Source organism: Drosophila takahashii, chromosome X (genome assembly GCF_030179915.1).
Source record: "Drosophila takahashii strain IR98-3 E-12201 chromosome X, DtakHiC1v2, whole genome shotgun sequence".
NCBI classification, from domain to species: Eukaryota; Metazoa; Arthropoda; class Insecta; order Diptera; family Drosophilidae; genus Drosophila; species Drosophila takahashii.
In genome coordinates, this window is record NC_091683.1 from 23,221,343 (window position 1) to 23,245,907 (window position 24,565).

The 24,565-nt window shown below is 39.2% G+C and overlaps 2 protein-coding genes across 2 annotated transcripts in view; one reads left to right on the top strand and one right to left on the bottom strand.

The window, feature by feature from the left end:
• The window catches only part of hwt (heavyweight), a 61,960-nt gene that overhangs the window by 20,924 nt on the left and 16,471 nt on the right, over positions 1–24,565 (top strand). The gene's annotated exons all lie outside the window — the stretch shown is intronic.
• On the bottom strand, positions 3,796–6,348 carry Prtl99C (Protamine-like 99C). The gene is made up of 3 exons (XM_070219277.1): positions 6,059–6,348; positions 4,026–4,369; positions 3,796–3,968 (listed from the first exon to the last, which is right to left on the bottom strand). Exons 1-3 carry the CDS (start codon positions 6,263–6,265, stop codon positions 3,950–3,952), a joined length of 570 nt encoding a protein of 189 aa, XP_070075378.1. The 5' UTR covers positions 6,266–6,348; the 3' UTR covers positions 3,796–3,949.

Below are 24,565 nucleotides of genomic sequence, written 5' to 3' on the forward strand. Positions count from 1 at the left end.
TATCAAACTTAACTGAGCAGCGCTCAAGTGAGAAGATTAAATCGCCATAAATATTAACTACAGTTGTTTCCCCATTTGAAACGGGGCTATATGTGGGTGGGTGGTGGATTGCTGCGTTGCTGGGTCCACGGACTTCCACCGAAAGGTAAGGTAAGACAATTCGAAAGCGCTCGCCTTGATTTAGCACCGGAAGGCACGCACACCACGTGCCCCGAGTTCAAGTCTCCTGGTCGCCCCCCCCTCCATTTTCATTCCACCCCGCCCCTGGCCGCGGGCAAGTGTACAAATCAAATGATTTATTGGACCACGGTCAGTTGTTGTGGCATGCGAATTTGGAGCATCTCGCGTGAGAGGTCCACCAAATAATTGAAACGTACGTCTGTCAGTCCGAAAAAAATAGGGGAAAACATGGTACACGGTGCAAGTTGAGGGATCACTGGGCGGAGACGTCCACCTGGTGCGGAAAATTCGTTTCCAGGCGTCTGCTAATTGCTGACGGGGTCAAAGGTGGTGGGGGGAATGTCGGGGCTCCTGATGAATTACTGGACTCGCTTTTTGGGGTACCAGTTTATTTTTAGAAAAAAAAAGTCTTAATTAAGCATTGTTTAGAGCAATAATATTATCTCTATACAATACGTTTTAGTAAGGAACTAACTAACTTGGATCACAATTATTTCCGTAACAAACAAAAATAACATACATTTTTTAAAAGTATATAACTATTTTAATTTAATTAGAATATTTGATAATGCAATTCACATATATTTTTAAATGACAAATTGGGATTAATTGTTATTATTAAATCTTCAACAAATCACTTTGACTATCAAAGTAATTTGACGAGCTTAGTTAAAAATGTAGGTAGGTTAATATGAAAACTGAAATAAATTATGTTTTATATTACACCTAAGTCAGATTTCTAAAATATTATGCAAAAAATGTAATGTTGACTATCAAAGTAATTTGACGACCTTAGTTAAAAATGTAGGTAGGTTAATATGAAAACTGAAATAAATTATATTTTATATTACAACTAAGTCAGATTTCTAAAATATTATGCAAAAAATGTAATGTTACAAACAGGAAGCCATTCCAGTTAAATTAATTAAAAATATCGGCTTCATGGATAAAAATACGTTTTCCCAACAAATTGCTTTTAAGTTTGATGCAAGTCATTAGGCAATAAAGCTGATGCATAATCAGATTTCAACTGATTTCAAGCATCCATCCAAGGCATCCACCCTCCGCCACTCCCTCCTCTATCTTTGGCCCAGCTGGCATTCAGGAATCAACCCCATTTTCAGTTAGTTAATTGCCAATATTACACAAGTGCCACATCCAGAGTTGCCGCGCTGCGCTCAATAGTATGCTATGCCAGTCGCCCATGCAATCCTTCGGCTTCGTTCGGCAAAGTTCGGCTATCTTCGTTCGCTGCGGTCTCTCGAGGGCTCTCTCTCTCTGAGCACAGTAGCCGAGAAAAGTTAGTCGTCAGCCGGTTTTTAATACATATAGCTCAGTTGAAACATACTTAAAATAATTTTTCGAATTTCGTATTTATGATAAAAAAGTGATCTACATAATTTTGTAAATTATTAGTACATATCGATATAATTACACATTTAAAAGGATAACACATTTTCAGGAGGAAACGTAATTTTCGACCGCACTGTATGAATCATTTGCGCTGCCTTCGCAGCGTTGCCACTGTGCGCAGACTCTGGCAACCGGCAATGCAGGGTGGCAGCGCGCATCTCTGTTGTTGTGCTCTCGGTCCTTCTCCGGAATCCTCGTTTCCTCGTCCTTTCTCATCTGCCCATTCTTTCGCTCTGTTGTGGGTGCCGCCGCACGTGCCGTATCCGGATCCGTATGCTTGTTGTTATACCCGGCACCCGTAGTTTACAGGGGTATGTTATATTTCCCGGGTTGTATCGGTATTGAATTGAGTCCTTGCTATATATTTTATTTATATCTTATTTCTAATTTTGATAGCTTTTATTATTGGCTTTCTTTTTCATTGATTTCTCAACTTCATTATATCAGTCATAATTTGATTAATATCATTTTCAAATATTATTTTAAATTGTAATTAGGTGACATAAAATCACAGCTATTTTGTTGGTATGACATTTTCATTTGATTGCTTTAAGAAATAAAAAAATAGTAGATAAAATATCTACTTATGTAAACAAAAAGTATGTTTTAAACTAAAAAATTCCATTCTTATTAAGTTTCAAAGCCTACTTTTAGTTTACCTTGAGGTCGGTTTTGCCCCTTTGGTATTCACTAAGGTGTTATAGGCGAGTACCGGGTATTTCAAAGTTTGTACACCCGGTAAAAGCTTACTTGTTTTGCTTTCTCTGCGGCGCTCTTTCGCTCTCACCAGCGGGGGTTGTTTTTCCACCAACAGAAAGTGGGGTGGCGGGAGAAAGGCAGGGAGAGAGCGACAGAGAGCGGCGAGGCGACTTGGCGGCTGTCGGTGGAAGTGCCGTTAGTTCAGCATCAGACTTTGCAACGCACGCAACTGCACGCAAAAACGCGGGCGTCGCTGTCACGTAGCCGCCGACGGCCCAAAAACATATAAAAACGAACAGAAATACAGTTAATAGAAGTGAATCCCTTGAAAGAACAATTGCAGGAAAAAAGGAAATACGTATAACAAATCAAGACTCAAATCGCGAGGAGTGACTTAAAAATTAGCTTGAAAACTGCAAAAATTCTTGTTCACATTTTTTCTAAATATTTTGTTGTTGTGAGTGAGCAAAACTCTCAGTGTAAAGTCAAAAACACAAACACACACACACACATATCAGTGAAAACGAGGAAAGTGTGCTAAAGAGGTGAGTGATTTTCTTTTCCGGGAATTTAGGTGCTCTCGTTTCCACCAAAGGTGTTTAATTAAAGTTAATTGATTGGCGTAATTTGAGTTGATGGTTAAAGGCGCAAAACAAAAATTAATAATAATAAGAAGGCAACACAAACACAAACAAACATGTGCGCAAGTCAACGTCGTAACATTGCGAAATTGATTTTTCATCTGCTAGCGGTACTTGGCTCTCTCTCTTTGCTCCAAGTGGGAGAGAGTGAGAGCGGGAGAGTGTGCTGCCAAACTGTCTGGCAGTCAACCTGTCACGGCAACAACAAGAACAGCTATAAAAATGAAAACAACAACAACGAGAGAAATAACAGCGCCTAATCAAAGCGGCGCGTTTTGGCAGCGACTTTTGCCGCTGCTTTCGTCATGACCTTCATGACTCATCGTTTCGGGGGAAGGCCCCTACATATTCCCCAGCGCCCCCTCTCATCATTCTTCGTCTCTTTCTCTCTCTCTGTGCTTTTTCTGTGGCTCCTTGTTGTTTTTGCTCCACTTTGCTCTCGCCTGCGCATTTAATTAAATTGTCTTTACATATTAGCCGCATCAAATTGGAGCGCCTGTAATTTATAGTTGACCCATTGTGTTCATTAATTTTGCCTCTGTTTCCCACTGTTTTTTGTTTGTTTCGCTGTTGTTGTTGCGTTTTTCTGCGATTTGGCCACACCTTTTGTCCTGTTTTTTGGTTTTTACGCGTATGTGTTCAAAATGCTAGTTTTTGCCAGCTTTACCTACCTTTTTTTGTGTGTAAACTGCGTAGCACACTTTTAGGAATTCTGGCAAGCTTACGTAAATATTTTAAAATAATTAAAGTTTGATATGCATAAAGTTTAGGTATTTTAAGTCCCGTTTGTACTTTTATTTTCCAGTTCTCATGAGTAATACTGAGTAACCGACCTCAACATTTTTAATATATAACAAAAATGAAAATCAAGTGATGTTTTTTTACCAATCGGGCACTATTATAATGTATCATGTTTTACAGAAACTAAAAACTTGTAGCTGACAAGACCTCATTATTTTTATATCTTTCACTTAAAATTTTAACATTTTAATATTGCTAAAATTGAGTACAGCTTTTTATCCTGTTTTTATGATCCTGAAATAGTTTAAGACATTAGATTTTGTAAAAACTTTTCTACTTAAAAAACTCTACCAAAGGGGGCTCTCAAATTGTTGGCGCTGATGTCCTTGTAAACGGCACCACATACGAGTTGCCTTCTTTAATAGATCCTTGGCCTCCAAATTAGGGTTCTTTTTCTGAAACTTGCGCATGAAATGAATGTAGGCAATCGCAGAGCCCAAAGGATTTGAGTCGCGTTTCTTTAGTTGACTCTTTATCGATCTTGATGAGATCCTTTCCTTAATGGATTCCCTCTGTCGAGCATATGGAGAGCGCATCTGACATAGTTTCTCCCGTTTAGATTCACCGGTGCTTTCCCTATTAGACTGTCTCTCGAATTTTTGAGATGGTTCCTTTATAATGGTCACAGGTTCTGTCTAATAATAATTAATCAAATAAAAACACCTCTTAACGAGGTAAAAAACTAGTGACGATCGCACCTTCAACATACAAAAGTTCTGATATCAACATTTGTGACGAAAAATTATTACACTCGTCATTAAATAGACTTTCTAATCTTTTCTCATTCGGCCCGCCCTAGCAGACTATTCCAGCCTTTTTCCCTTCACAGGCATTTTCTATTGCAGCGTGCCGAATAAAAAAATATTTGAAAGTCTATTTAATGACGAGTGTAATAATTTTTCGTCACAAATGTTGATATCAGAACTTTTGTATGTTGAAGGTGCGATCGTCACTAGTTTTTTACCTCGTTAAGAGGTGTTTTTATTTGATATCAGAAGTTTTTGTTTGTTTACATTTGCTCTCATAGGAGCTAATATATACATTTAAATTTAAATTGGTCAATCAAAATTTGTAAGCCATTGTATTTAAACAAATTAAGTTAAAAAGTATTTCAAAATACCTTTTAAACGAGGTATGGCACATGTCTGTACCTTTAGTAGTGTAGAACTTACAAACTAACGAAATTTAGCCATTTTTAGCTTTTTTCCCGCTAAAGTAGCGGCTTTTTCCAAAAGTCGTAGAACAAAAGATTCCTATATGGAACTCTCAAGTGCAAATTTACTGATTCCATGACCCTAAAATACAGTTCGGATACCCTCACACAAAATTCAATACTCAGGAAGCTTTAGTTGTTCGAGCTGGCAAAAGTGGCTATTTTCGTATAAAAATAACTTTTAAACGTGACTTTTTACAGTAATGTGTTATATACCAAAATTTAAGGAATCTCAAGGGCTATACAGTTTAAAGTTTTCAAGAAAATCGTTAGAGCCGTTTTTGAGAAAAATAAAAAAAAGCTAAAAAAAAAGTTTTAAAAAATTGTCTTTTGTTCATATCTTTTTAATTATTACATTTACACAAATTGCATATAGAAGGCGTTTATAGCATTTAAAAATACCTTTCAAACAAGATGCAGCACAAGTCTGTAGCTTTAGTAGTATAGAAGTTACGGTTTTTCGAATTTTAGCTATTTATAGCTGTTTTCCCGCTAAACTAGCGAGTTTTTCCAAAAGTGGTAGAACAAAAGTTTTTTATATCGATGGGATGAACGTCATATTAAATTTTCAAAACTTAAGAAACATGTTTTGGACAAACTGACAAACTGACAAACTGACAAACTGACAAACTGACAAACTGACAAACTGACAAACAGAATTAAGTTTTCATTTTGGGAAGAAGAAGGAAATCTTATTTTGGCTATAACTTTTGAACGGAGCGTCGGATTTTGACAAATGACCCCTCATTCGACGGGTATTTTCAAAAGGAATACAACTAAAACATTGCGAGGGGGCATTTATCCCCACCGGCCCCAACAGCTCCAAATTTCGAAATTTTCATTTTTTCACTTTCACCGCTCTCTCTCCCAAGCCAATTGATTTTCTTAAAGTCTTGGTATGCAATCCTTTAAGTTATTGCAATACCTTTCGATTGGTGTATTACTCATTACGATCGGACTATCACAGCAGATTTTCAATTTTGCGGCTATATAATAGTAGTCGCCTTCGCACACTCTCCTGGTGCGCTTCGTCACTACATGGACTGCCGTCCATAGTGATATTATGAAATATATGTATATATCTCATAATTTAGATATTTGTTATATTTACCATGGTTTTAAAGCGTTCCATTTCATCAAAGTTCAGCTGATTCCATTGCCTAGCCCCAAAGCGTACCATATTTTGAGGTGAAATTCCCCAGAAGCGCCTCTTGTATTCCCTCAAAAAGTTAAGGTAGCCGTTGCGAGTAAGGCGTGCTACTTTCTGGTACTTGTAGACTGGTTCACAATGTACTTTTCCACGCTTTTTTCCCTCCATTATATGTTTTTTATTAAACTTTAAATTTTGGTTCTCTAAATGATCCAGAATGATACAATCGATTGAGTCTGAATGAGAAATCGTTCTCCTAGCTAACTTGGTTTGTTAAAATGAAGCTTGGTTATTTGCGCCTACTTTGTTACGGAAATATTAATATTATTATTTAGAGAGAATATTAAAAATTTAAAAAGACTTTTAATGTCCAGTTGGAAGCTTTTAATAAAATGCCTACTAAAATGGCTACTAAAGTTTTTTATTCCATTTTAAGCAAACTTTTGAACGAAAGTTAAGAACTTTTTATACACATTTCAATTTAGCTGGAGTATTTTAATTTCCAGAACTTTGCTATGTTCCGTGCGAATTGCGCTTAAATGTTTTTTATTTGAACAGTTTTCGCCAGAGGCCGAATGGAGCGAAGAGCGAGGGTCGTCGTCGTTGGCGGTGGTGTCAAGTTTTAAGCCTTTTAATGAGCCTCGAGGTCGCCCGTCAAACTTAATGAAAGAGCTCCGACGGAAAAAATATGCAAATGAATTTTCCAAAAATAACTGGGAATTGGGGAAAAGTTTCTTCGTAACGGAGGCGTTGCTGGGTTGGATCTCCTTTCATTTTCGACGGGGGGTTGGATGTTGGATGTCAATCCCGCAAATAGAGTTCGCAACCCAGAAAAGAGAAATGTAATCAAAGAGCAAGAAGCCCATTTTTTTGCTCCTGATATCCCTTTTTATTTTTGGTCAGACGTAATATTAACAAATGGCTTGGCCATCAATTTGAGGCTTATTTAATGTTCAACAATTGCCCAAAAAGAAAAAAAGGAAAGAAAAGGAAGAAAAGGCAACTGTCGCATTACTTATGCCAGCCACTGTCAAATTACATAATCCCAGTGAAAAGTACGTGTTCCCCGAGAACTTTCTGCATATAAGGACATGAATAATAAATTATGTGAAAAATAGGGAGTGAGCGGTACAAGTCGGTGTTTCATGAAGTGATTTTCCGCAATTTTCATGCAGACGTCTGCGGCACGAGATAAAGAACATTTTAGGCCCAGTCTATTGTTGTCGAAAGGGGGAGGTATGGGGGCTAAGAGATGAAAATACTTGACAAAAGAAGCAACAGAACAGTCAGAAGCCGCTTAGCAGAAAAGCTTGGACTTGGGACTTCCAACCAAAGGCATACTTTTGCCCACTCCCCTTCCTATTTCACATTTTCCATTTCCCCAGCACCAAAGTACACGGAAAAAAAGATTTAGAATAGTGATCGATTCATTAGTTTAAGGGTTCATAACTATTTCAATAGAAATCAAAGAATAAAGAAATCAATTGTCCTTAAAGTCCTTAGCCTTAAATAAATTCTCCTTTGGTCAAAGCTTCTATTCTAATACCACAGACTGTTTTACATAAGCTAAGCCTTATCCTTATCCTTGTAAACTGATACTTTTTTTCGTGTGTATCGCTGCCATTTCCTTGAGACAGACGTCGTACTTTTGCGCTAATGATTAATGGCTGTCGTTGTCCTGGAAGTCTAGCTGCTGTCCTCGCCTCCGGCTTGAAAATGCAAAACTCTCGGAGTTTCAAATGGACTCGAACTCGCACCCACCCCATGATTTTCCACCCGCCTCGCCTGCCCGCCGTGCTTTTCCGCACTTGTCGATTGCAGCTGTTGCAAATCTCAACACAGCCAGTGTTGATAAATGCAAGCGGAGCGTGTTGTGTTGACGTTTGTCATGGGTCTTAAGTAACCAGCTTATCGGGTCTCAATCTTGAGGTGTTTCCTCCTCGCTCTTCCACCTCGCCCACCCCCTCAATTTTTGTTGCTCCCTAGCTTCTTACCCCCCTTTTCCACTCCGGAGTTAGTAGTGTTGTAAACTGCTTTGTAAGTGTCTGCCATTCATTTGGGTTCATTAGTGGCATTTGCCACCTGACAGCGCTTGAGTGGAAAACTTGCGTCCCAGCGATAAACCAAATGAAAATTGACAAGCTCTCTCACACACGTCCACGCGCCAAGTGTTTATATAAATAAACCGGATGACAAAGGAAAATTCGAAAGGCAAAGAAAAATATGGCTTTGAGTTTTGGGACGGGAACGCTTGCGGAATTTTAAAATGCTTCAACTCATCCTTTGTTCGCTTCTCGGTTGCGATTCCCTCCTAAAAAAAAAAGGAAAAAAATCCCTGACAGGTGTCAGCAAAAAAAGGCAGAAGTCAATCGATTGATTAGGCGATTCGATTGTCAAACGGAATTTGTAAGCAGAATTGGGCCTTTCCTTACGGAGATATATAGAAAAAATTAAGATTATTAAAATACGGAAAAATACTTAACATTTCAACAAATACAATCCTTAAGTTAAAGCAATATATTTCCAACTTTTGGCTAATCATTTTTAATTAAACAACTCCCTACCTCCCACAAAAACCATAGAAGGCCAGCTGTGTGGTGATTTAATGGTTCATTAGTTTCACATGTTAAATTACCTTATATCCGACATTGAACGACTTTATGTTAATTAATTAAAGTGACTTTTTGACTAAACAGAGCACGCCTTTGTTTTATTACCCAGCAAATACCATGAATCATCACCATAGTGTTTCACACACTGATGACTGAATAGCTCAATAGCCCAAGCAATTATTTCATTAAAGATTAGCTGGTTGCGTAACCATTCGATAGCTGAGTGATGACATTTTCTAATTGCTTATTAAATAAGCTGATTAAAGTATGAAAATGATGGGAGAAATGTTATGTTAGAAACAACATTAATTTGATGATATATTTACGTGAATAGTAAAGGAGAATTTATAGGATTCATATTACTAATAACATGTTTAACTTATTAGAAATGTTTTTAATGCTTGTTTGGAAGTTTTAGATACATGATATAAGTATTTTATATCCACTCTACTTATGAACCCCAAAATATCTGTTACCAACGGTGGCTACACCTTCTTAGGTGTAAATAACTAAGCGCTCAGATAGATGAGCTCATCGTGAATTCAACAGTTGATGATACTACATATATATTGTGTATACGTAGGGAACATTACTTTTACAATTTCAATTACGCACCCTGCGCTCCCCAATGGTTCCGAAAGTAAAAATCTTTTGGCTAATGCCTCCCAAGTGTAATTCTGGGAAATTGCGTTGAAAGGTCTCTCGAAAAACTTACTTCATATGCGGGGTATATGTATATATTTCGGGGTGTAGAATAACAACAACAATGCCCGGAAATGGTATGGGGGTGGTGTAACATGTGTAACAACAAGTGTTAAGTCAAACACCTTCTGTACCAACCCCCCGAAATGCCACTGGCCAGCGCAATTTGTCATTTGGTAAATGAAAGAACAGAGAAAAAAACCGAAAAAGTTGGAGAGGTTTACCTGCCACTTGCTCTATTAAATATTCACCCCTTTTTCGTGGGGCAAAAAAAAAAAAATAGAAAGAAAGCAAAAATAAATGGAACCCCTCAGCATGTAAGTTTCGTTTATTTGCTGATGTTTACAAATTTTCACGCCAAAATGAAAAAAGTTTTCCGGTTTTCCTGTTTTCGATAAGGTGAAGTTGCTTTTTCGGGTGGAATTGTGGGTGTGGATTTTCTGGTCGCTTATGCAACCATTGCCATGAGACGTGAGTTGTGGCTAAAACTTGTTTTGTTTTGTTTTCCAGCTCTTTTTGGCCACTTGTCCTTGTCATGTGTCAAGTGCTGAGGCAGTAAACAACTTGCCACGGAGAAAGTCGTCGTCGGGCTGTGCGGTTTATAGAAATATAGATTGTCCATTAGGTTCGGGCCAAACCCTCATAATTTCCCGTTTCCCATTTGCCATTCGCCACTCGCCATTTCCGTTGACCATTGACAGTAATGAGTCCGGGGGCTCCTGACAACGCCTAAAAGCTGGCAACAGTTTGCCCAAATTGCTTATTTATGCCATGTGCACGTCTGTCTGCCGAATGTGTATGTGACCCATGTTCATATACCCAGTAACCGGAGGACCCTGGGATATGTTGTTTTAATGCTAATTCTAAAGATATTCTGATGCGAAAGCTATTAAGGATCTTGGGTGGCCTTTCTAAAAACCATCTCTATAATATAGAACCAAGTAATTTGTATATAACTTCCTCTATTTGTAGTAAAACAATATTTTTTATTGTTTTATTATGATAGAAGTACAGTACTATTAAATACTAAATCTGTAGTACTTTTAAAATAATTTTAAAATTTTTTAGAAAAGTTTTTATAAATTCAAAGTTTTGATTTTTTTATTACCTCTGAATACCATAATAGCACCTTAATAAGATCATCAGTTTCGGAGACAGTAATAAGGAATGCGCTGATTGTCTATCTTTTAGGGGTATCTATGGGTCGATAATACCGACTGCAGCACATCTGCAGCTATTAGTTATGTAAAGTGCGCTTAGCTGTATGTTTTTTTTGTTTTGGCCAGCCGTGTTGCGGTCACCCCCCTAAAACCCCCTCGAATCTCACTCCTCAGTGGCAATTTTCGTTGATTTGTCACGTAGGACAGCCAAATACCAGATACACGAAATACGGAATACGTTTCAATAACGAGAGACCACCGGCATTTGGCCAACAGATGGCGCTGCGGTGAGTGACCACTGGCTGGCGCCATCGTGTTCAAATTGCGAATTATGCTAATTTGCATTCTCCGCTTTGCTGCTTCTTCCTCCTCCTTCACTTTCTCCCACTTTCCCTTCCCTTTTGCTCCCTTTATTCCCTTTCTTCCCGCATAATTCACACTTGTAAACGTGCCAAAAAATCTAGTTTGCTACATTTCCGCCTCTCATTCGATTTTACCGGCCAGTGTTATGTTTCATAAAATATGCACAAAAGGGGAATGAAAAAAGTGGGATGGGGGTGGGTGGTGAAAGGGGACCCAAAGCGAGGGGGCGGAGAGATATGAGAGACGGTCAATGGCTGGTACACCGAAAAAAAACAGATTTCTCAATAATTATTCCAAAATTATTTCAATTTTCTAATCCATCAGATGAGTTTATCGATTAGAAGATACTTTTCTTTTTTTCCAGTTTCTTAATTGGATATTTGTTAGTTGTAGTTTGTTTACATTAATATTTAACTCCAAATATCAGACAAAAATAAGTATTATGGAGTTTAGGTAGAATATTTTTTTCGTCGGCGTCCCCAGAGTTTCCACATGGGGCACATAATGCGTCATCGTCACCGGTGCCCTTATATCTACCGTTACACCGGCACAGGCACACACAGATACTCACACCCAAAGCTCACACACCCATACACACAGACAAATGCGTCGTCGTCACATGTGCGCAACAAATTGCGTCTGCCGCTTTGAATTTTTGCGGTTACATTTCCGTTGCACCGACAGGCGACAACAGCGACATCGACGGCATTTCAATAAGCCAAAGGCAAAGCGGCAATAAGAAGAAGGAGGAGGAGGAGAAGAAAAAGTAGAAGATGAAGAAGGCTCAGATGGCAAAAGGACTTCAGGAATCGAATCAGAGAGATGCCTTCCTTGCACATTGGTATGCTAGGAAAATTTGATTGGCTAAAATTAAATAAAGCAGTATAAAAAGGAAACTCCTGGAAGGAAACTAAAATATTGTTATTGAACCATTTTATTTTTATATTTTAAGATAAAGGCAAATTAAATTTTATCATTGGCGGATTCAGGTCTTGGTTGCGGGATTTCAAAACAAATTTCTTGCTGCATACTTTTTGAATACCCAATTTTCGTTTATTGTTCAACCAAGTTAGATGGATTTAGGGCCGGTTTCTCGAGTGCCGGCTAACATTTCTCGAACAGATAAAGTCCCTGCTAAGGCATTTTGGCTTTCTCGAGCATAAATGTGAGAGCTAACTTTGACAGGGACTCGGAGTCTCTGTTAAGCGTTTTCGACTCGATAGAATGACAGCTGATTTCCCAAAGCCAACTATGAAGAAGAAACGAAATCACAGCTGACTTTTCCTTTAAATTATACCCAAACAGCTGATGAAATAATCGAAGCATGCCATTTTTTGCGCTTCACAGCACAATTCTGTGCGTTAACAGCACTCTGTAATTGTTTCTCGTTCAGATAAATTAAAGCAGTCGAGAAAGCGGATTTGCTTTTACGAACAGTTTATCTGGTATTTAAGTTTTTCGAACAGATAGCTATCAGGGACTTTGACAGGGACTCGAGAAACCGGCCCTTATTCCCTAAATAAGTATATGAACTTGATGTACGTTTTAAAAACTTTTGTTGGCGATATTTTTGGGTACCCAAATACTTATAAGTATGGAAAACTATTTATATTTCAATAATCCTTAGCTTGTTTTTGCCCCACTGTGCCACTGGCTGCTGCAGCCGTAAAGTGTGCAACGTGAATGAAGAAAAATATAAATCTGATTTATGCCCCTGGCTTTTGCTTTTGCCGGCCCCTTGGAAGTGGCCACATGTGGGTGCGAGTGTGAGATAGAGAAAGCGCTAGAGATTGGAAGAAATCGCAGCGAATTCGCATCAAATTTTCATATTTACTATGAATTACAAATTGTCAGATTATGGAAATGGTATTTCTTGCCTTTGGCTCAGCTGGCAATCAGTTTTAGATGTTGCCGTAGCCTCTTTCGGTTATTGATCTTGTACACCACTCAAAATACACTGAAAAAAAATATTACAAAGGTTTTTCTTGATTCATGTGTAATATAAAAAGAAACATTTATTTAATATTTTTACTAAATAATTAAAAAGAAGAAAAGATTAGAAAAAGAAAAATTTGTGTCTATTTGTATTACTTATTAGATAATCGATCGAAATAGCTAAGTGTGACCATGCAGTTTAGCAAAAACTAGATCAAGTGTGACCATGCTACTCAAACCGCTGTTTACATTAGTTTTTAAAATATTTTTCTCCCAGTGCACAACTTTATTACTCATAATTTGCACGTGTGTGTGTGTGTGTTCTTTTTTGGCCGCTGTGTTGGTGCGTAGTTAAGATAGATTTTTCGTTGATGTTATGACTCATGGATGTCTGCCGGAAAGTGGAATAGATAGAGTCATAAGAGGGGATAAGTCGGTTGGAATGGGGCTGGGTTTTATGGGGGAATGGTTGGAGGGATTAGGTGGCCTGGATCCCTTTTGGCATAACCTGATACCCGTATCCGGCAAAGTTATTCCATTCCAAAAACCATAATACCTGTGGACAAATAATTACAACAACATCTGAGTGGTTTGATGTGGGTTGTTGGGTTGTTGGGTGGTGCGCATGTAGCATATTTAATGACAAAGGAACTCGTGTCAAGGATTACTAATTAGTGTCTGGACGTTGACGACCACGATGATGTTGCCGGCTGCGACTGCTCTTGTTGCTGTTTATGTCCTTTGGCTTAAGTGCACACCCACCGAAAGACCCGTCAACCATCCTCACAAAACCCAAAAACTGGATGGGGTTTTGCCGTTTATATTTGCTTTTTAAATTGACTTTGGCCGCCGCCGCGCTGGCAAATTGAGTTGTCCAATGGCGTCTGTGTGATAAGCGAATTCCATGTTCCATGTTCCATGTCTTACCTGCGGCTTAAGTGAAATTTCCTCGAGGGTTTTTTTATTTTTATTTTGGGGGGAGCGTGGGGGATTACACTTGTCCTTTCCTTTCCGTTTTTGGGTAGCCAATGGGTGGTGTCTGTTTAATTGCAGTGGGGGCACATTCTCGGTTTCTTTAGTGGTTCGTACAAAAATGTGCGCCATTTGCGGCTGCTGCCTAAGCTGATTTGTATTTAATGAGCTGTATATCCTTAAACACACTCACGCACAGGCACACAGAGAGGAAAAAGGCATAACATTTGAATGAAAAGTTGCGAAATCACTGTTGTTTTGTAAACTTTTATAATGGTGTCTAAAAGTAAGCAACAATATATGCTAAGTTTGAAAATTTTTAACAAAAAGGCATACTATTTTTCACTGCATACTTTTAGACACCTTTGTAAGTGATTTATAATATTAAGATTATAGAGTTAAATTTTTGATTTTTTATTGTCAATTTTTCGCAAACTACATATATTGAAATTAATAATATTCCTTTCGCGTCTAAGCAATTATTTCCCTCGGTGCAGCTCGGCACAGACAGGCACTTATGAGAGCAGACAAATTGCCGTTAGTCTCGACAGCGAAATGAAAACATTTACTTGAGGGATAAGGGATTAAGGATGGAGGATTGGAAGAGTGGGGGATCCAAAAATGGGTGGCTGGGTGTATGGCTGCCACCTGTCAGCGACTTTTCCACTCGCCGAAAAGCATCAACCTCACATCATCGTCAATTATTTGTTTATCTTGCGGGGCCAATGGGTGGTTGGGTGGTTGGTCGATTGTGAGGCTGTGCTGTGGGTGGTGCTTATCCACAGAAATTCCGTATTTGCTCAGCATTATGCCAAGCTCCGTTTTTTTGATGTTTTAACCCCGCTGCCAGGGCCTCGTGCTCTTCTTAACCCTCGGGTGGAGATTCATAAATTAAATTCCTCGAATATTTTTCGGAATGAAACATTTTGAGACATCTCGAAAGCAGGCGAAACGGAACCTGTTTGCCTAGCAACAATTACGAAAGGGAGCCGAGCCTGTGCAAACCTACAAGTTATCCACTTAAAGTTTGGGAGTCTAGCCTCATCGAAATTTAATCTGTCGAAATAATATTTGAATATGTGGTTGGGCGGTGGGCGTTTATGTTTGGCTACAAGGAGAAAATTACAAGGTAAATTTGATCTATTAGTTATTCCCATTTTTGTAGGTCTTCTTAAAAAAATTTGATTTTTTTTAAATAAATTAAAGGATTTAAAATAATAAATCGTCTGTAATACTTAAAAACTTTACAAGCCACACTTTTGATCCTACAAAATGTTGTAGGTATGTATTTAACTTAAAAGTGCCTTTGAAGCGTTTTTCTAGCATTTAGAGATTTCAAGCCAAAGGCATTAAAAATTAAATATTTCTTTTCAATTTCGCTAAGCAATCTTTTCAATTTGCCTGCCATAAATTTGGGGCTCCAAGGCTGTTTCTTTTCTGTCCGTTCTCTCGGATAAATCTAGCTCATTGCCATGCTTTTTTGGCAATGGAATTTTTGTGGAAATTGTTTTTTGCTCGCCGGACTAATAACAATGACATGGATGAGACTGAGAGAGGAGTGGGTCGGGTTCCCGATTCCCGACTGATTCCCCGCAGCTGTGGCTGAGTCATAGACAAGCCATTAACTGCTCGGTGGGGTAATCCTGAAAGGGGGAGGGGGCAAGGGGATGTCCTTGGTATCCTTGGCAGTGTCCCCTTTCCAGTTAGCAGCTGCCTTTGGCAGCGGACAAAGCTTAATCGACTTTGCCGACATTAAATGCGTGCGGTTAGGCCAAGCCCAAAGTTACCCCACACCGCCTTTTCTTCTTCTCCAGAAAAATGGCGTGAAAAACAGTTTTCCCCTCTCTAAAGCCAAGGAACATCCATCCCCTCTGGCTGTTGTATTATTTATGCCCATAAAAATATTATTGCCATTTTTTCGCATTTGGATTTCTTTTCTCTCCAGCCCCCTCGCTTATTTTATTTTGTAGACGTCATGCAGGAAAAAGCACCCAAGGAACACACACAACGTCTTGTCAAATGTCAGGCGTGAAGTGTTTGTTGATGCGCTGCATGTATGTATGTCCCTTATAAGGCGGGGGAACCCCAAGGAAGCGCCGGAAATGCTGCGTAATTGGACCCATATGCCCAGGAATGCCAACAGTGGAGGAGTGGAGTGGAAAAGGGATATTATGGCCACATCTTGGGTAGTTTTCTGTGGTTGTGGTTGTGCGGGTTCTCTCAATGGTGGTGACATAGTGGAACCTGCCAACTGTCCCATCAAATGCCAGATTAGTCACCGTGTAGTGTCTTTGTGACTCCACAGAAAAGGGTTTCCCAGGAGCCGCAAGCCCTGAGGAAATCCAATTTCATTGGGTTGTTTCTTGGGACCATGGCTTGCGGTTTCCTCGGGCAGTTACAATCTTCTACCGTGAAAGTGAAAATATTCCAAAATTGTTGAAGTTCCGGTTAGATTAAGGTTATCCTAATGTTAAAAGTGGGCTGAGGCTAATGAGTGTGTGGAACAGAAGGTAGTTTATGTAAAGTTTATTTTAAAACAAATATAAAATAATTATAATAATAAAATCTGGTTAAAATTTATATTGACACGAAAAATGCCTAACCTAAAATGAATTTTTAAGGAACTGAGGAGCCAATTTTTCATATCCATTTGTTTTTTATTTATTTTTTTTTAACTGAATAACTATGACTAACTGGCTATCCAATTTCACCGAAAACCCATTTAAAAATGACCATCACGGCGAATACAAATCAAATGTAGTTGACCACATGCCACCTAAATTGATGAAATAACCATAAAAGAACCCGGGCAAAAAGAGAAGAAGAGTTCGGATTAGATAATGGCCAGTGGCCCAGGATGATGGCTGACCTAACCCACAATCTGCTCATTGCAGTCCGTAGTCCGCAGTCCGCAGTCCGCAGTCCGCTTTCCGCAAAACTGCCAAAGTTTGATTGCATTTTGAGGTTAGCGGCTAACTGGAGCGACTGTACTGTAATTTCCGATCTGGGGAATGGCCATTGGCCATTGGGTCTCAATTATGGCCACTCGGCAATGGGCAATTCATTTGGCCGCCGCCACGTAATGTCCATTTAAACAAAGGCCAGCAAGCAACTGCGGCCCCAGGGATAAATGGGGATGGCTGGAAATATTCGCAAATAAAGTGGCGATTGGATATTACAACTTTCCGGTCACTGCATTTCTGCAAAGTTCACAAAACTACAAACAGGGACGGGGCCCGGTACTTCGGTACAACCACCGAACCGCCCACTGCACCACCGAAGGAGCCACCCACTGAACCACTCACCCACTCGATAAAGTGCCACCCGCTCAACTTCTGCTCCCGTGAGCAGAACAATTTCCAATGTTCGCTCAACTGTGGTGGCAACGAAAGGAGCCCCGAATACGTATACAAATACCAACTACAGGACCATACAAATGGGACTACAGGACTACGTAGGACTGTGGGACTGCGACTACGGACCGGAAACAGGAAGTTGGCTTCGCTTTGCACTGGGCAGCAAAAAAAAAAGAAAGAGAGTGAATGGGTAGATGGCTGGCCGGTACGTTTTGGCAACATGTGTAGTATTTAAAACTCAACCGGCCTTGGTCAGCGGCCACAAATGAATTTATTTGTTTTACGCTTACGATACCCTTTCGAAAGGCTATCAAATAAATTTAACTTTGTTTTCAGCTTAAGAAATTCCGTGTTTTTCTAAATTTTTGAACGTAAAAAAATCGGACCATGCATTAAATAGTTATGAGCCAGTTGCGATAGATGGCACCACTTTCGTTCAGCTGAGTAATTGGTATTTAATAGCGTTCTCTCTTGTTTTTTTTTTTCAAATTTAGAAATACATAAATATTAAAATGAAGTGTTTTACAGATTGGTTTGCTAAAAGTCAATGTGTACATTTCATAATAATTTTATTTCATTTAAAATAAATCGTAAATTTTTTTGAAGTGAACCTGTGACCTTTAGAGTATTTCCACTTCGTTTCCGCAATCAATTGGGCTCTTTTTTTTTGTTGGGATCTCGAATTTTTTGTGATTTTCATTACATTTGGCCAAACAATTTATGTGGCCCAAAGGGGTGGTCGTTGTCACTTGGCCAGCGGTTGGTTTGGTATTGCGATTGGGGATGTGGATGCGGATGGTTCCTGCTCCGGTGCACTCCTGATCTCCTGCCACCCTTGACTCGCTGGCGAAGTCAAAGTTGTCTGCTGGCACGCATCGCGTCTGGTTTGAGTGGTGCGACATTGAAATTTATAGACCTCCAGCCTCTTTTTCTACTTATTTTTTTCTGCTTCTGCTTCTGGTTTTTGGTTTGGGTCTGCTCGTGGCAGTCAGGTGGTGCACAGCGCTTCAGCGGCTCAAGTGGTGCACAGATACGGGTGCGACGACGCACCACTCATCCACGCAGCCTTCGTGCCACATCAACTGTCTGGCTTTAAAAACACAAACAGAAACAGAAACACATCGAAACATACCGAAAAATATTTAATTAAAATTTATGTGCAACCCCAAAAGCAAAGTCAGCGGGTTCCCCCTCCCCCTCCTCCTCTCTCCTCTTGAATCCCCGGAAAGTGACGGCTGCAGTCGAGGGAACGCTTTGACGATGACACCCTTCAGCGACCTCCCTCAACCTGCAGAGTCCACGGGGTCCACAGAATCCACCGAATCCGCTGGGGGAGAGCACTTGAAACTTTGCTTTTTACCGTTTTGCTACGACACTAAAAAAAATTAGGTGTTTTCATTCAAAAATAAACTTGTATGAAATATTAAAATATTTTATTTGAAATTTAGATATACAAATGATACAAATAATTTTAATATTACATATCATTTTATTAATAAATATCAATATAAGCGTTATATAAATAATATGAATATTAAAAAAAATTGTTGTTAAAGAAAACATATTTCTTGCAATTTAAAATCAATATATTCTTTAATGATTTAATATTATTTAAAAAATTGTATTTATTTTATGTCTTCCTATAACATACAATTGAAAAAATCCGAAAAAATATGTCTTTAAACAAAATCGGATTATTTATTAGAATTTTGTAATATTTAAAACTGAAAAAATTTTAAAATTGATTCAATGCAATATTTTTGTTGTTACCTTTTTATAACAATTTTTTTTTAGTGCGGGCCCTGTCTGGTGCTCCCAAATGTCCCATTGACGAGGTTACGTCGGCCATTTTTAATGGTTCCGCTGCAGAGGGGTCGGATTCGGAATCGCAGGGAACCGGATTGTGGGGAGTCGGAAAAAATTAAAAATATTTTGCATACTTGCCGGCGCATATGCCGCAAAATGCTTGTCCGAAGAGCTATTAAAAAGTTTCCAAACATAATGAAGGGAGATGGGTTACAGAGGGGAAAGGGGGTAGCACCCCTCCGTTGGGGGGGTGGAAAAGTAAGTGTGTGCGTTTGTGTGAAGTGTGTAAACAGTTCGCGAAGCAATTGCCCGGTCAGAAGGCGGAAATTTACCTGTAATCGGCCACGCATTAACCAAACAAATCAATTGAGCGTTAAAGGCCAAAAGGCCAACGGGAATACAAGGGTTTGAGCCCCATAATTGGTAACTGAAAGGGGCCCATTTGGCCTCCATCCCCAATCGGCGAACTAATCAATCAAGAGCGACGAGTGCGCGAAGAACGACAAACGGAAGAGCATAACAACGGCATAAGCGAGTTGATGGGGACAAGGTGGGAACACTGAGCTAACCAATCGATTAATCAATCAATCAATCAGCCAGGCAGATAGACAGACAGACAGACCGTCCAGCGGATTGCCCAGCAAAGGTCAAAGGCTTGCCTGCCTTCTGGCTTCTTGTTGCCAATTAGCGAAGCTAAACATCTGGATTAGGGCCGCGAATTAGCAAACGGGAGAGTGACAAGGGCACAGAACTAGGCGGAGATTACCCACTGATACTAACTCAATTAAGATCCCAGATTATTGGCATATTGAAATGGGGGAGTTCATTAACTAAGGTAAACAATCAACATTTGTTGGGGTCACCAAAATGGTTAGGTTCTATTATTATAGTATTATAAAATATTATTAAGTCCGAGGAATACCTTTAAGATTACACTAGATAAGGAAGGTAATTGAGGTCTTTATGAACATGTAAGTGGAGAGTTGAACAACATGCTAAATTTTTTCTAAAAATCGCTTTGAAGGACCAAATCTTCGAAAAAATTTAAAAAGGATGAAAATTGTTTTAGACACATTAAAAAAATGCAGTTTTCCATGACGTTACAAAACATCCGCGGATGAAAAGTGAAAGCAAAAATGGTATTCAAAAAGTATGCAACACAAATCCAAATCCAAATTAAAGATTGTATGCTTGGAGATTTCCTAACTTTGATCTTCGGTTTTAGTTTTAAACGAAAAGGAGACCAAATCGACAAAAACTTGAAGCACAAAGCTCACAATGGTAAACTATCTAAATGGCTGTCATTCCTTTCATTGCATCCATTTGTGCAGTGAAAGGCTCTGCTGAGGTCACCAGAGCAATGTGCATGGAATGGCATTGCATATGAAGCACCCACCAGCACACCACGGGCACTTTTGTGTCTTTGGTACCTGTCGGTGTCATTTTAATAAAAATCAAAGCCAGCACAAAGCCCGGCGATAGAGGATAGAGGATGGTGGCCGCCCGGAGAATGGAGAATGCCACAAGATGCAAAAGATTTTGTGTGTGTGTGTTGTGGCAACGCAATCTCCGCAATATGCCAGTTGAAAGAACCGAGAACCGAGGACGGAGAACCTGGGAACGAGGCATCATTTCCTGCGCGGCGGCCAAAATGTGTCACACAAAAGCCAGTTGGCGGAGACAAGGGCAACATGTGGCCAGAACTCTCGTTGCAGTGGGCCCAGTGCCAAAGTGCCTGCGGTTATGCAGGAAAAGCTGGGAAAAAAAAGAAGAAAACTCAGGCGACACCGAAAATGGCTGGCAGCCTTGCAGCTTTTTCACCTGCAACTCTTGTGCGGAACGAGCGCATTAATGCCGCCTTTAAAATTTATGATATTTACTCAACCAGACGGCGAGGCAATGAGGCAAGACCAACATCGCCGTCCCCGCAACCAAAGCATTTTCATTTTGGGATTCGCCCTCTGCATTTTGCATTCGGCTCAAAGACCCGTGAGTCGTGAATCGTGAGCCAGAGTGGCAATCACGATGTTGGCCAAGCCAATGAGTGAGTCATCGTCGTCTGTTCTGCCAGTTGATTTCCCTCGAAGGAGCAGAAAAAGAAGAAGGAGCCACTCAACTTTCACTGCAAAAAGGCGGATGGGGCAGCCAATTTTACACCGCATCTTTGGTTGCTGTGAGGGCTCTTCAAGGGGGAAAGAAGAAGTATTCAAAAAGTATTATTAAAGTGATTTTATTGCGCCGACAGGGTTGATCAACGATTTTTGAGAAAAGTCATGATTTACGTACTCCTTATCACTATGGACGGCAGTCCATGTAGTGACGAAGCGCACCAGGAGAGTGTGCGAAGGCGACTACTATTATATCAAATAAAAACACCTCTTAACGAGGTAAAAAACTAGTGACGATCGCACCTTCAACGTACAAAAGTTCTGATATCAACTTTTGTGACGAAAAATGATTTTAGATGCGACTAAATAAGTACGCTACCTAAATTGAAAATCGGCAGTGATAGTCCGATCGTAATGAGTAATACACCAATCGAAAGGTATTGCAAAAACTTAAAGGATTGCATACCAAGACTTTAAGAAAATCAATTGGCTTGGAAGAGAGAGCGGTGAAAGTGAAAAATTGAAAATTTCGAAATTTGGAGCTGTTGGGGCCGGTGGGGATAAATGCCCCCTCGCAATGTTTTAGTTGTATTCCTCTTGAAAATACCCGTCGAATGAGGGATCATTTGTCAAAATCCGACTCTCCGTTCAAAAGTTATAGCCAAAATAAGATTTTCTTCTTCTTCCCAAAATGAAAATTAATTTCTGTTTGTCAGTTTGTCCACTTGTCCACTTGTCCAAAATATGTTTTTTAAGTTCTGAAAATTTGATATGATGTTCATCATATCGATATAAAAAACTTTTGTTCTACCACTTTTGGAAAAACCCGCTAGTTTAGCGGGAAAACAGCTATAAATAGCTAAAATTCGGAAAGCCGTAACTTCTATACTACTAAAGCTACAGGCTTGTGCTGCATCTCGTTTGAAAGGTATTTTTAAATGCTATAAACGTCTTCTATATGCAATTTGTGTAAATGTAATAGTTAAAAAAATATGAACAAAAGACAATTTTTTAAAACTTTTTTTTTAGCATTTTTTTATTTTTCTCAAAAACGGCTCTAACGATTTTCTTTAAAACCTTAAACTGTATAGCCCTTGAGATTCCTTAAATTTTGGTATATAACACATTACTGTAAAAAGTCACGTTTAAAAGTTATTTTTATACGAAAATAGCCACTGTTGCCAGCTCGAACAATTAACGCTCCCTGAGTATTGAATTTTGTGGGAGGGTATCCGAACTGTATTTTAGGGTCATGGAATCAGTAAATTTGCACTTAAGAGTTCCATATAGGAATCTTTTGTTCTACGACTTTTGGAAAAAGCCGCTACTTTAGCGGGAAAATAGCTAAAAATGGCTAAATTTCGTTAGTTTTTAAGTTCTACACTACTAAAGGTACAGACATGTGCTATACCTCGTTTAAAAGGTATTTTGAAATACTTCAACGCCTTTTTAACTTAATTCGTTAAAATACAATAGTTTAAAAATTATGATTTATGACCAATTTAAATTTAAATGTTTATATTAGCACCTATGAGAGCAAAAGTAAACAAACAAAAACTTCTGATATCAAATAAAAACACCTCTTAACGAGGTAAAAAACTAGTGACGATCGCACCTTCAACGTACAAAAGTTCTGATATCAACTTTTGTGACGAAAAATAATTTTAGATGCGACTAAATAAGTACGCTACCTAAAATTTATTCATTCGGCACGCTAAAACAGAAAAACATTCGTGTAGATATTAAATATTTGCTAAAGCGGGCCGAACGAGTAAATTTTAGGTAGCGTACTTATTTAGTCGCATCTAAAATCATTTTTCGTCACAAAAGTTGATATCAGAACTTTTGTACGTTGAAGGTGCGATCGTCACTAGTTTTTTACCTCGTTAAGAGGTGTTTTTATTTGATTTATTTATTTAAACTTGGAGTGATATTGTAAACGTATTAAAAAGTAGTTATAAAAAATAAAAAAGCACAGTGTTGCAAAATGCTTGTAGTTCCATGACAGTGTTTATATTCCAGTGTTGTAAAGTTGAATGTGATTATTTTACTAATAAAATATACCAATAATTCATAAATAGGAAATCTTCGTTTGTTATTTTAAGTTGGAATGGTATTGTAAACGTATTAAAGAAAGAGTTACAACAAAGTAAAAGAACAGTATTGCATAATGCTTTACAGTGTTGCACTCACTTCCAGTGCTGTAAAGGAGTTAAAAAGTTAAATTTTATTATTTCATCATCAATAAGGGTAGAGTATTTTGAAGTTTTTGTACCTTAGAAATTAAATATAAACTGCCCCCTAAACTACCTAAACTTTGGCCCATACATGCTTTCCGTAATATATGTTCCACCGCCCAACTGACCCATGTCAGAGGATGTTAACACCTCGAGAGTCAGACGCTGGGTGCACTAACCGGCCAATTGCCCGCACGGGTCTCTGCTCCTCCTGAATTGGCCTTTCAATTGCACATGGCCCCGGGCCATCACAACGACAACATCTGGGCACAAAAGTTGGCCACAGTTTGCCCTTTCACATCCCATGGACTTTGGTTCTTCGTTGATTTTAAGTTTATTTCATTTCATTTCGCTGCACGGCGTTCGCATGTCAACACCTGAGACGCTCGCTTTCGGGATAAAGTCTATTTTGTAATTTTCTTAAGTGTTCTTGGTGGCTGAAAATATTGGCAACATGTTCTGTCGTCTCTGCTGGATTGATTTTAATGTCGCCGAGGCGGCGGTGGAGTGTGCGGGTCCCTGTGGAGGTCGCTTCCACCGCGATTGCGTCGATGTCGCCGAGGATGTGGCGGCGCAACTTCTGGCCACCGAAGGAGGAGGACTGGAATGGTATTGCCGCACTTGTCGTCAACTTTATCGCCTGCAAGTGTACTTCGAGGTAGCTATAATAAGTGAGAGCGACGACTGACATCCCACAGATCTCCACAGACCTGGGATTTACAACGAATTCGCGCTTGGCTGCCCGGAAACTTTCCCCACTGATTGAATTTGTGGCCCGTGTCTGCGTTTTCCTGCCGAGTTTAAAGATGACCTTGTGTTTCCCAAGCCAAGCAATTAAATAAGGCTTGGTTTTTTCTGTTTCAGCTCCCTGGAATAAGATAATCTTAATAGCCCTAACGAAATTAGCTTAAACGTAGGTGTGGCAACTGTACTTGCAAAAGTGATTAGTTTTTTTTCGGAAAAATATTAAATGGTGGGCAGAATAAGTTTTCTTGATACATTTCAAAAAGGGAAAGTTTTTGTCAGTCATTTAAAAATGTAGTGTTTTTGTACGCAACTGTACTTTTTGATGTTTTGGCTTATTAACACTTGAATTGATGCAAAAGAAGTAAAATAAGTTTATCCCTAGTTAAAAGTAAACTATAAAATGAGTTACAGAGTTCAGAAAATTAATGTCCTACAATTGTGAACTAACGAGCATTTGAGTTAATTGTTTT

What these genes read in the sequence shown, in the direction of transcription:
- Prtl99C (XM_070219277.1), bottom strand. Translation starts at nt 6,265, where the DNA reads ATGGAGGGAAAAAAGCGTGGAAAAGTACATTGTGAACCAGTCTACAAG. An exon ending in TGGAACGCTTTAAAACCATG is followed by an intron (nt 4,370 to 6,058) that starts GTAAATATAACA and finishes AATTATTATTAG; the next exon opens with ACAGAACCTGTGACCATTAT.